Here is a 12,588-nt window from a genome sequence, read left to right as displayed (position 1 = left end):
GGCCAAGAAGTCTCTTTTGAAAAATGTGGTGGAATTTGTTGCTTTGGGCTTTTTTTTTGGTTTTTTGTTTGTTTGTTTGTTTTTTTTTTTTTTTTTTTTTTTTTTTTTTTTTTTTTTTTTTTTTTTTTTTTTTTTTTTTTTTTTTTTTTTTTTTGTTATTTTTCTTTGTTTTTTTGTTTGTTTGTTGTTTTTGTTTTGGTTTTTTTTTTGTTGTTTTTTGATAGTTGTACTTTGGTCCAGTGAATCTGTTTGCTCTGTGTAAACGTGAAAGAAGATATCGGACTCTGGGTTCTAAGGCAGAGTCGGTTTATTTCAGTTTGGGCTGTGTGCCACCAGAGAGGGACCCTGACCAAAGAAATCCCTGGGCCTTTATACCCTTACAGTCTGTGCACCCGACCTTCACACACTTGTCACGTGCCGTGCATGAGCCTCTTAGTCCTATGGTGATTTATGGTCTGGGGTCTTCTAACACCTCACGGGATTATCCATGTCCATGTGTCATTAACTGCTCTTATATTTCAGGTTGGGGCAGTCTTGGGACCCTTCAAGGTCTCAGCCCTTATCTGAAGATAACCAGTTTTTCTCTGTTTTCTCCCCTGCTTAGCCATTATGGTAAGAGTTCATTTAAAGTTTGCCTATGCTAAGTTTTGAGCAGGGCCCTCTCATGCTAAGGTGAAAGCAAGTTACAATTAAACTTAAACCTACACAGATAATTTCTAATATTCTATAAGTAAACTTATTTTTATCCCCAACAATAAACTCCTAGTTTACATCTAGCACCTGGTTTACAGTGCAAGTTCTGCCTATCTCAAGGCCACACAAGTCATCTCAGCACCGTTGGCTTATTGGTTTGTTGGCTTATTCCCTTTTAATAGGGAACATTCTATTTGAGTCAGTCTGGTGTATGTCATTAATGTTACTCTATACTCTGCTGTGATACCCCCACCTTGTTACCAATCACATACCCGTTCACAAAGTAAGAATCAGAAGGGAAAATCTTGCACTCTCTCAAGCATCGATCTTTCTCCAAGTCTGAGGGGATGACCTGTTGCACCCAACTGGGACATCATTGTGGTCTGATGGACAGTTGTGAGCTGGTGAGTCAAGGGCAAGAGGGGAACATATGTGCAAAACATGAAGTTGGCTACTATATGAAATTTGGATAGGGTAAATCCACCAAAACCCTTGTACTTGGCTTGACAAGAAGTTCAAGCCAGTCCTGCCATTATTTGTCTTGCCTAAGGATTGGGACCTTTCTGGCAGGACAAATGTCACTGTTTTGAAGCATTTGAGTATGATATTTTGTAAGAGGCCATACCACACTACAGACAGAATGAAAGGGTGAAATAAACAAAAGTAAGTAAGCCCTGCTTGTATATAATAGGTAGTAATTTATAATTATGCATTGAAATTCTTAAATGAAATACAAATTGAGTAAGTCTCATGTATATCCAGGTGAGTTGTAAAAATGTGGTTTACAATACGTAGTATGCTCCTCAACACTACGCTACGCTTCATGAATATTGCTGTATGGCTGCCTCTGATAACAATAAACACTTCAAAATATATGTATATTTTGCATATGGGCAAAACCTGACAGTCATGCTAGGCAATGAAAGAACAATAGCATGCCTTTTGTCTTACAAGTGTCAACAGAACTTTGGATTAGATTACCTCTACTAGCTGACTTTTGCATTCAAACAGGAGTCTGTCTTAATTATCCTTGTTGAGCACGCTGGATTACAACTTCCATTGTTGCACTGCAACTGCCCAGCATTTTTGTTTCACACATGATGAAATGTATATGGAATACTGCAACAAGTTACCGCTTTGCTATGAGTAGCTCTTGGAAAATATAAAAAAAACCCTCTAAGATGTCAATACCTAATGCATTACAATATGTATGTAGACATTATATCTACATGACTAGGAAAAAATAAAACCCTGCAAATGAAACAACAGATTTCATGACTTTAGTCTATACCTGCTTTGGACAGTATATACACTTCTACAGCCTGTGAAGGCAGAGGTTACTGTGTGCTATACACACACATAACTGTGGTAAAACAGTATTGCTGTATTATATATAGTTAGAGCTATACACAGTTCTACACAGCACATCACATTTTGGGCTCCAGCAGATTGAATTTTGGTTTTCTGTAATACATCATTGATGAATGAAGATTTTTTCTGTCTTAAGCAGCTTCTTCAGCAGAGCAATCAATTCCTGCATAAGTAAATTTCTCATATAGAGTAGTATTCACATAGGTCTGGAAAGGAAATAAGCAGAGAAGATGTGTTGCAAGGTGCATTACCTCAAGAACCATAAATAATATTGAAATTATACATAGCCTAATTATTTATATCTTTGTATGTATATATATTTATATAAAAGATATAAACATATAAATATATTAAACAGAGTATATATTTTTATATATTCTAATATATAAAATATATATACTAATATATAAAATAGAGTTTTATTCTTACCTTCCTGTCTTCTAACATCCTGTTCAGTGACACCAGTATCTGAGCAAATGATGGTCTTTCATATGGTTTCTCTTTCCAGCACTGTCTCATTAGGTCATACCTTTAAAAACACCAGCATTTGATAGCTTAGATCCATAGGTTAAAATTACAAGTTTTTGATAATTTAAAGATTGTGCACATTCTACTTTTCAGATGGAAATGGATTTCTACATAGCCAAAGTTACATTTTTCATTGTTAGTTGCTGTCTCAAAACAACTTTCTTTTACTCTGGAATAATCAACAAGGTCTCTGAGCTAAAACCCTGGTGTTGTGTAAAGAACAGGATAACTGTCTGGAACAGAGAGCCTGAGAATGTATTAATGGCAAATTAACAGTGTATGTTGTATACAAAAGGACTTATGCACTTTTAAAATTTTTTATGTAGTTTTTATGTTTTGTGCACGTTTAAAATTTTTAATGTAGTTTTTATATTTTCCAGTGGAAAAAAAAAAGTTTGCTAGTTTCTTGTAGAAATCATCTATTTTCTATAGCTGAGGTTGTGTTATTCTGTTTCTTTTTTTTTCTGAGGCAAAACTCACACTTCATCATCACAGTTGAGAGGCTTTTCCAGTCGGTACCCTTGAGGGAGTTTTTCGTATAGTTCTGCACATGTCATTCCACAATATGGTGTTCCTCCTAAAATTTAACCATTGTCATGAAAAGAAGCAGGTTTTAATACAAGAAAGTTTAATTTCATAGTAGAAATTGAAATGACTAACACAGTAAAAGCTAAATTAATCCAAAATTAGGGGGTATTTTCCAGCTACATTTTTATTGTTAATGCTTCCTTACTGCTTGATGCACAATATGGAGGAGAAAAGTAAAATTAAGTGCCAATTTTCTCATCTGTGTGGCTGCCCTAATTTTCTCTACAAGTCTGAGGGTCAGGATCTGATAGTATTAAAAATGTTTTTTGAAATAGCATTGATGTCACTGGGCAAGTCCTTCCTTCTTTAGCATCATAATGATAAGATCTGGTATGGACTCATGGAGCTCTTACTGTCAGCTGGTTTTGCCCTTTTCTGTGGGTATTTGGTTGCTTAGACTCTTGATTTTCCACACTGACTCCATATCTAGTGCAAACCCATTTAGTGAGGAAAGCCAGGAACAAATCAGAAATCCAAAGTCCAGTCGGTGATGTGCACCTCAGTCAGTAGCATCTCCTGGCCAGCAGACCATGGGCACATCTCCAGGGCAAATCACAAGAGAGGTGTAACACAATGATTTTCAGTGGTGCAAGGCTGTGTCACAATCATGATGGGTAGAGGTATCTGCAGAAATGAGCTCTAAATTTTATTTGAAGGTTAATGTTCAAAAATTTTCTTCATGAATATTTGGAGTAGGAGGTGATTACTTCCCCACCCTGCAATATCATTAAAATATAAGTCTTGATTTGCAATGCAGGAAAGCTGAGGAAAAGCCACCCACCAAACTCAAAACGTTGTACTAAGCCTATATATCATATGATATCCTGGAATTTATATTTAGGTATGGCCTGGCTTTTACAGTGTAATGAAAACATGGTCATTATGGTTTTCTCATTTAAAATGGTATCTGAATTGAAAATTTGACAATTGCATTTCCAACCATACTGATCCTAAATAAAATGTAGCAGAATAAAACAGAAAGAAAATTGAAATCTATTGTGAAGCAATATTTTTTAAAAGACTGAGTGAATAGAGCTGCCTTGGTGCAGATTGTTTATTTGTGCAGTACAAAATTCAGGTACTTACCTAAACTAACAATTTCCCATAAGAGGACACCATATGACCATCTGCAACAGAGGGATATTATGAAGTGCAACAAGAATGCAACAAGAATTAATATGTTAAAATTGTTAATATGTTAAAAAGTAGTTTTGCTAGTATTCAGGGAACACAGGGAAGTGTGATGTTTTTCTGTATTTTTTATAAAGTTTTGTATAATGATGGGGCTTGTAGAATCAGAAAGCAGGAAAATTAGCAAAATTAATTCACTCTGAGTCAACCAAAGACCTTTATCTGATTGTGAGATTTCAGCAAATACTGAAATTACAGAATTTCTTTTCCAAGTATAATTTCTAGTTTCCTAAATAAAATACAAATTTCTTCTGGGTTTCCCAAATATTCATCAGGTCTCCAATTTTGAACAAGAAGTACAGCTAAAGTAGCAGAGCACATCCAAGTAGGTTGTGAACACAGAACTTGATCAGACCCTGAGGAAGAAATAAAAGTAACTTCTTTGGTATGGGTTTTATTTTTTGCTTCCATTGCTAACATGCTGACATTACTACTGGTATTTTGAGTTAAGAGTGGAGGTCTCATTCTAGTTGTCGAACTTTCCTTCATATAGAATTTTTTTTTTTAAATGCCACTTGAAGACATACTTACACATCACTATTTGTGGTGTAAACACTGTAATTCAAAGATTCAATTGCCATCCATCGCACTGGAAGCCGTCCCTAGAAATTATTTAATGAAAGTTTATTTTTCACTTGTTCGTACAGCAATATTGCAGTTTGTATGCCAACAATCATTCTGTGTTACCTTAGTGAAAACTGACTTTAAATACACTTTATTAAGTTAATAAACTTACTAACTTGTGCAGTTTTACAGAAGAAATTCTTTATTGTGAGAGTGGTGAGACACTGGAACAGGTTGCCCAGAGAAGTTGTGGATGTGGGAGTGTTCAAGGCCAAGTTAGATGGGGCTCAGAGTAACCTGGTGTAGTGAAAGGTGGGGTTGGAACTAGATGGTGTTGAAGGTACCTTTCCAAACAAATCATTCCATGATTCTATGATTATATTATTTGCTTCCCAAAGGAACAGTTCACATGAAAGTTAATTTAAAAAATACGCAATCAGCATCAAGGTGAAATGTAAATAATACCTCAGATGATGCCTCTGACTATCATGTTGTCTTGACAACACAGTGCTATTTCTGGTCTTTAGTTACATGATGCTTATTACATATCTTCTTTCAGATCTTCCAAAGCATTATCTCTGGACCCATCCTGATGTACATCTGGTTACCTTCTTGCTAACTTTGGCTTTGTTCAATAGAATTAGACCATCTTGACTCATCTATTTTACTGTCATCCATATTCATATAAATAATTTTAAATTACATTTTATATTACAAACATGGTATAGGATTTATTACAAGTAGATGTATTTATGTGTATATTAATAAACATGCATATTTTACATGGTAATTAATAAAATTTAAATAATCAGTTCTGTAATACCCATAAGTTTGCACTTTTAAAACACAGATTAAGAAATTAGAAAGCAAAATTAAGAAAACAGACTGTATCAATTTGTTTTGGTTCTTACCATGGTCTTCTTAACGTAAACTTCCTGACCTCTTGATAAGCCAAAGTCAGCTATTTTTGCAACATAATTTTCTCCAACCAAGATGTTTCTTGCTGCCAAATCTCGATGAATAAACTAAAATGATGATGATGATAATAATAATAATAATGATAATGATAATAATGTAATAATGTAATAAAATAAGGGAATCAGTGTAATTTAGTTTTACATGTATTACTTTACTGCTATATTGAAAATTGCAAACATTTGGAACAAGAACATAAAGAAATTGGCTTGGTATGTCACTACCAACAACATTTTAAATTTTATCTGAAAATGAAAGCAGTTAACTACCGTGTTGTTTTAAGTCTTAGTGCCTCTTCCATGATTCCCCATGACATAGTATTTGGTAAGTTTAAATGGAGACAACAAAATTAATCTCATTCTGTGTGTGCTATTGAAGCTAAAATTAAAAATTAATGTAATTAAAGGTCATATTCCCTGGAAAAGTATTTTCCATGCTTTCAGTTGGTAGAGAGTTGAAGACTGACCTGTTTCTGGCTCAAGTAGTCCATCCCTCTGGCAACATCTGCTGCAAAATGCAGAAGTTGCTGAGATGAAAGCGTAGATGCAGTACTGTTGGCAATAGCAAATGCTGGGTCTGTCTCTAGTACTCTGCTTTTCCGAAGGAAGTCCAGTAAATTTCCATGGGGAGCATATTCAATAGCAAGGTAAAGATATCCTAACAAGACATCAGATAGGAAGCATATCACAAAGTAAGAGATGGTCGGTAATAGTCTTTGGAAATTTACACTAACCTGAGTGAAAAAAAGGAAATAAACCCTGGAGGGAAATGTCAAACAGGATAATTTCTAGGAGTAGAGGAAAATTTAGAGGTAGCGTTGAGCATAATTTCTGAAGCATTAATGTGGGCTTGTAGATCTAAACACGAGTTTATCTGACCTTTTAACAAATGTTGCACAGAGACCTGTTAGTGTTTCTCTGGACTGTGTGGGCTTGTTAGAGGGCTTTTTTAAACTAATTTTTAAAGTACATGCATTCAATAGCGTCTTACCCCTATGTTCGCATGCTCCCAAAAGATTTATGATGTTGGGATGATGACCAAGTTTACAAAGAACTTCAAGTTCTCCAGCAAAATCTCTGTGATCATCTTTTGAGGCGTACTCTGAAAATCAAAAAAGCACACATTTATGTTTTAGTTTAAACTGAATTTATAGCAATATATTTTTTTTAATTCTGAGAACTCTGCGTTGCTTGGGCCACTATTGTTTCAACCCCAGTAGAAAGAGAAAAACTGTAAGGTACATTAGTACTTGCAGAAAAAAAAGTAGGGTTTTTCAATCAGAGAAAAAAAAATATGAGAAACCAGTGTCTGTAGAAGCTATCTGCAGAGAAAGGAAGTATATTAACCCACCCTGTCACTCTCCCTACCCGAGAGTGCAAAATGTTGTAGCAGATCTTCTGAAAAGTAGCTGCTTAAAAATCCTTCCATATGTGTGCTGTTGATTATTCTGCCTGTATGCAGACCTTGGCTATTTTTAAATTAATCATCACATTTAAAAGTGTTTTTTAATCCCTAGATAATGACCTAGTGAATTACAATAAAACGTACATTTTTGCAGTATTGTACATATTGTAGCTGTCTCTGGAATATAGCTGTCATGCCCAGTGAATAAAAAGAAAAGTAATGATCCCCATGGTATTTCTATCTATAGATGCATAGATGCAGTTGTCTCTGAACAGTTAAAGTGAACAAGATGAACAAATGCTGTGCCCCAAGACTAGCTCTCTGCTCCTATCTAGCCAGTGCATCTTGCCTTGCAAATGAACTCACATGAAGCTCATACTGATCAATGAATTGAAAAATACATGATAGTTAATCATATCAACCACTGAGGAGAAATAGAAACCAACTTTACCCAGCAGAAATACAGTCGTTGACCAATCGTGGCCTAATGACACCTGATACAATTTAATTAGCAACTTTGAATAATTATTTTAGCTTTAAAAGAGGGCTATTAAGCATTTTGTATGACAGAGAAACATTTGGAATACACAATCAAAAAAACTCTTTAGTCATAGAATCCATGATCTTTACTACCTTTCATCCTTTTTATTGCAGCATCCATGCGTAAGCCGTCTTTCTTAATGCGTGCTTTCAGGACTTGCCCAAAGTTACCTTCCCCAATCACATCTTGAAATTTTATGTCATTCCATTCAAGAACTGGATAAATAGTAGGATCTGGACTGTTTTTGGCTTTCCTGCTCAGAGTGAGAGTACCTGAGTTAAACTGCAGAGCTGGCTCTTCCCTCTGCAACAGAGTTAAGAAAATGACATTAACTGTGATTTCTACTTCACTGAGCAATGCCCTGATTACATTTCCCAAATACCTATGCTCACTCATCTACACACACACACACACACACACACACACACACACACATCCACACCCACACACACACAGAGCTCAATCTATCTCTTACATACACCAGAGTGAGTACATTAGACAGTTACATCTACTTTAACTGCAAGAAGCAGTTCTGCCCATATTCACAAAATTAATCAGGCTCCTAATTTGTGTGTAAGTACCTTTTAGATCTGGGCCTCCTGAACAGTTTATAATCGTTTTGAAGACGAAGGACATGGGCAAAAATAATGTGATAAAACAGATCTCAAAACCAGTTATAAGTCTCAGGTTTAAGATTTATCTCATATTAGGCTTAATTAAATCTTGTGTTGGTCAGGCTCAGGAGGAAAGGTGATACAAAAAGAAGCAAGGAAATAAAAAGAGAGAGGAAATTATCTTCTTCATGCTTAATGAGACATCTTCTCTTCAGTTACACATTCTCATGAAATACTGCTGTGAGAAAAGTTTTAGGACTAGGAGACAAAGCTAGTCTGTGTGGCCTACAGACTGGTCATATCATTGGGTGAGCCCCTCACCCCTGTTTCTGAAACAATCTATTTAGATATGAAGGAGCTCTTTGGGCCAGCTTCATTCTGTCCCACTGAAGGCAGAGAAATGCACCAGAAAGCAGAGTGATTAAGAGACTGCAGCAGGATGCAAATAAGTATGTGTGTATAGAGAGATATCTCCTTGTGATGTTAAAGCCTTCAGCAATTTCCTCACAGCCAAAACTATGATGTTGCCATTGATAGATCCCTAGTGTACTGTCCCCAGGCTGAAAATGGATGAGCAGGAATCAGCAGCTGCTGATGCTCTAAAGCAACATTAAATATTTGGTAGTTTTCAAAATCAGGCATGAATTCATAGAGGCAGAACAGGCTCCTCTGTTCTGTCTGGCTTGGTACTTTTCATACACAAATGTGACAAGGCAGAAGAGGGACCGCAGCAAATGGTCTGTAAAATTTTTTTCAAGTGAAGTTTTCTATCTCCTAGCCTGTAACTGTGACGGCTTTAGCTTTGGGGTCACTTGTAGAGAAGCTTTACAACAGTACTAATTGCACACATAAAGAGAAGACAGTGTTTGGGAAAGCCAGGGAAAAGAAATTGGAAGAAAACACAGGAAAAGATGAGCTAAAGTTAATCACCAAACTGACACAGGAAAGCTGGAAACCCACCACCACATTTTGGAAAGCCTGAGCCATTCGACGCTGGAAGTTGGCTCGCTTTAACTGCAGCATGATGAGAAAGGCCAGGAGAATTGTTACACAGGTCATCCCTGCAGAGCCAAGTATAGCAATAAGCAGCATTTTTCCTCCTTTTGATTCATATGGAGCTGTTGAGGAAGGACATAAGAATTCATCATCATTTTCAACTTATTCTGAATTTAGCAATACATTAGCGATGTGTAACTGAATACTCCTGTCTTGTAAATGTTTAAAGAGCTAAGAATACATCCTTTTGTTTTCCAAAAATAGCAGAAACATTGGATGCTCTGAATTTCAGATGTATGAGCACCTACATATTCTATTGTATTCAATGAGAGCAGAGATGAGGCCACATTCAGTGATCTAATGGTCTTGTTGTACGCAGCTCTTCAATTTTTGAGTCACTGGGTCCTTTTTAGTGGATATACACAAATGGTGCATGTTGTCACTTCATCAATACCATGCAGTGAAATAAGAATTAAATTTTGGTGGTGCTGTGTTGCGTGTCAGAATTAATAGCAAAAGAAAACAGATTGAAAATTTAGTACTACGACAATGTCTTAGCTAACAAGTTTATTCAACCAGTCCTGGTTTGTGCAAATCCAGTGTGGTGGATTAACTAACCTTTAGTTTCTGGAAGGGTCTTCAGTTCAAACGATGTGTTCGGGTTGCTCAAGCCAATGTTGTTCTGAGCGTTAATCTGAACCTGGTACACAGTGTCTGGCTCGAGGCCCTTGAGGTGATATTGAGTAATGCTGGTGTTCTTTATGATAATATCAATGTGGTTGTACTCAGCCTTGCCATAAATTTTGTAGCTGATGATGATGGAGGAGATGGAATGACCCTCAGCAGCTGTCCAAGAGATGACTGAGGATGTGTCTGTGGTGTTAGAAAACCTGATGTTGTTCGGTGCAGGAGGGATTCCTGAGAACAAACACAAACACACAAGGCATTGGCGTGTACATCCACCTCTTTCTCCTTTCCACAGAGAACAAAACATTTTCCTCGGTGGTTTTGCTGTGCTAAACAGAATTTATTGATGAGCTATGGTAACTGAATGCTATAATTTTATGATCTTGATGTGCTGTCATCCTTGTAGCAGTATTCCATACTTCCAGCAGAGGTTGGAGTGGCATTCAACATACTGTCTTGGATGAAGAGACACATCCTCTGAGCTGTATGCAAGCACACCATATTTCCTTTCAGATTAATGCAAAAAGGGTTAATTTCCTCCTATACTATATCATCATTCCCTTGTAATTCCCATGTCCTGTACTTTCACTGCTTCAGAGAGAAATTGCCTGTCAGGCTGTTAGAAATAAAGGAAATTTATACCAACACTTCCAAAAATCTAATCAGAAAACTACCAGCAGGGTTGAGTGCTACATTTTCAGATGCAGCCATGAATATTAAGCTAAGTACCTTCTCCTGGAAAACAGTACCCTTATGTGTTTCTCAGTGCAGTTTGGTGTCAGAGCTCAGGAAAATGAAGAGTCCCATGACAGCCATTGATACTTCCACTAACACATGTAGGATTTCAGTGAGGGCCTCCTTACGTGACCTATAAGGAGGAAGAAGCCCACCTTTCCAGTGTGTGGTAAGGGCAGTGTCACCCATCAGCCATGCAGATGGACAGCTGTTCAGATGGTACTTCATTCAGATAGGGCGTTTGTTGTGATGTTGTGAAAGCACAGTGCTCACACTCAGGGAGTTCAAGGGCAGTCTTCAGTGTAGCACACTTAACTACTCTTTGCTCACAGGGGTTTTACCTTGCATTGTATCTTCTCTTCTTTAAGTGCTGACTATTTCTGTATTGTCATAGCCGAATTGAGTAACAAAAGAGCTTGGAGTAGTGAACTCTGATGGCTCATCATTCTGAGGAGGAAAAAACGCTACTTGTGTCAGAAGCATGAGTCGCACTGAAATGAAGATGTGGATTCTCAAGCTTGTTTTTCTCCTTTTAAAAGAAACCCACATTAATAGTTCCTGACAATTTCCAGCAGAAGAATTCCTTTGGATGCTGAGCTTTCCAAATTATAGCAGTAACAACCATAAGTGATCATCAGGAACTAAGTGTTACCAAAATAAAGGATTACATTTAACGTAGTCATCAAGTGACAATTAGTCTGATCACTGGGGGTAACATGAAGAATTAAACAGAAGGATGTGAATCAGCACTTACTGTCACTGAAAGTCCATGCATACAGATAGTTGCTCCATTCTCCTTGGGACCTGGTGTTCACCCGTACCCTGCACATGTATTGCTGTCTAGGCTCAAGACCTTTAATGATCAAGGTGGACATATTTCCTGGCACTTGAGTAATAACACTGCTCTCGTCACCGTTGTCATTCACGCTCTTCCTTTCCACTTCAACACGAATATCATCCTCTGTCCTCAGTGTTAAGGGATGCCATGACAAATTCAGTGATGTCATACTTTTTGGAAAGAGAGTGATACCTTCTGGTGGAGGAAGACCTTGGAAAAGCCACAGTGAAACAGGGAACAACATTTCATGTCTGATATCTAAGCTAAAATAGGAGTACAGTTATTCCCAACCACTTGCCCCACTTTGGGGTGACACAGGGTAATTCTCTCAGCCATCCCACATAATTTGGCTGAAGTTACATCTAAGAGGTGTTGATAGTCCCACAGTATCTTGGCAACAGATGATGTGCCAATAAAAGGGCATCTTCAATGAGCTGGTGTTGCAGATGTACTTTTTTTTTAGACGTGAGAAGTGAACAGTGGTTGTCTTGCTAGATAGGTCCTGGTGCAATCCTCATATAGTCTGTATGTCTGTATTCAGTTTATTTAGTTTGGGATCTATCCTAAATGAACTAAAAACTTTCTGGCTTGTTGAAACATCTTCAGTTTTAAAGTAAATTGATCTAACACTATGAGGAAGGATTGCAAAAATGTGATTCTTATCTCCAACTCTGTTGCATAGCCAACCAAAATATATAAATTTTCATTTCCTAGATCCCTCAACTTTAAATCAGGGAAAATAATATCTCTGCCTTTTTCTGGTTTTCTTCACCTCTGTTTTTTGATTTGGTTTTTTCTTTTCCTTCCTTTTTTTTTTTTTTTTTTTTTTTTTTTTTTTTTTATTATCTTTTTCGTTTGGTTTT

The 12,588-nt window shown here is 36.8% G+C and overlaps 1 protein-coding gene across 3 annotated transcripts in view; it reads right to left on the bottom strand.

Moving 5' to 3' along the window:
* Nucleotides 1-289: 289 nt before the first annotated feature.
* Nucleotides 290-12,588, bottom strand: part of TEK (TEK receptor tyrosine kinase) — a 38,936-nt gene continuing 26,637 nt past the window's right edge. The window contains exons 12-23 of one of the 3 annotated variants that reach the window (XM_041486287.1): nt 11,642-11,935; nt 10,084-10,383; nt 9,430-9,587; nt 7,948-8,158; nt 6,901-7,011; nt 6,377-6,567; nt 5,847-5,960; nt 4,903-4,973; nt 4,267-4,307; nt 3,073-3,169; nt 2,494-2,593; nt 290-2,270 (exon numbers count right to left, since the gene is read on the bottom strand). In XM_041486287.1, coding sequence (XP_041342221.1) covers nt 2,196-2,270; nt 2,494-2,593; nt 3,073-3,169; nt 4,267-4,307; nt 4,903-4,973; nt 5,847-5,960; nt 6,377-6,567; nt 6,901-7,011; nt 7,948-8,158; nt 9,430-9,587; nt 10,084-10,383; nt 11,642-11,935 — 1,763 coding nt within the window. In that variant the 3' untranslated portion in view covers nt 290-2,195. The remainder of the gene's footprint in view (nt 2,271-2,493; nt 2,594-3,072; nt 3,170-4,266; nt 4,308-4,902; nt 4,974-5,846; nt 5,961-6,376; nt 6,568-6,900; nt 7,012-7,947; nt 8,159-9,429; nt 9,588-10,083; nt 10,384-11,641; nt 11,936-12,588) is intronic. The other 2 variants (XM_041486288.1, XM_041486289.1) reach the window with 2 other exon arrangements.

The sequence above is a fragment of the Pyrgilauda ruficollis genome, unplaced genomic scaffold (assembly GCF_017590135.1).
Source record: "Pyrgilauda ruficollis isolate IOZ18807 unplaced genomic scaffold, ASM1759013v1 scaffold75, whole genome shotgun sequence".
Lineage (NCBI taxonomy): Eukaryota > Metazoa > Chordata > Aves > Passeriformes > Passeridae > Pyrgilauda > Pyrgilauda ruficollis.
This window is presented reverse-complemented; position numbering and strand designations above follow the sequence as displayed.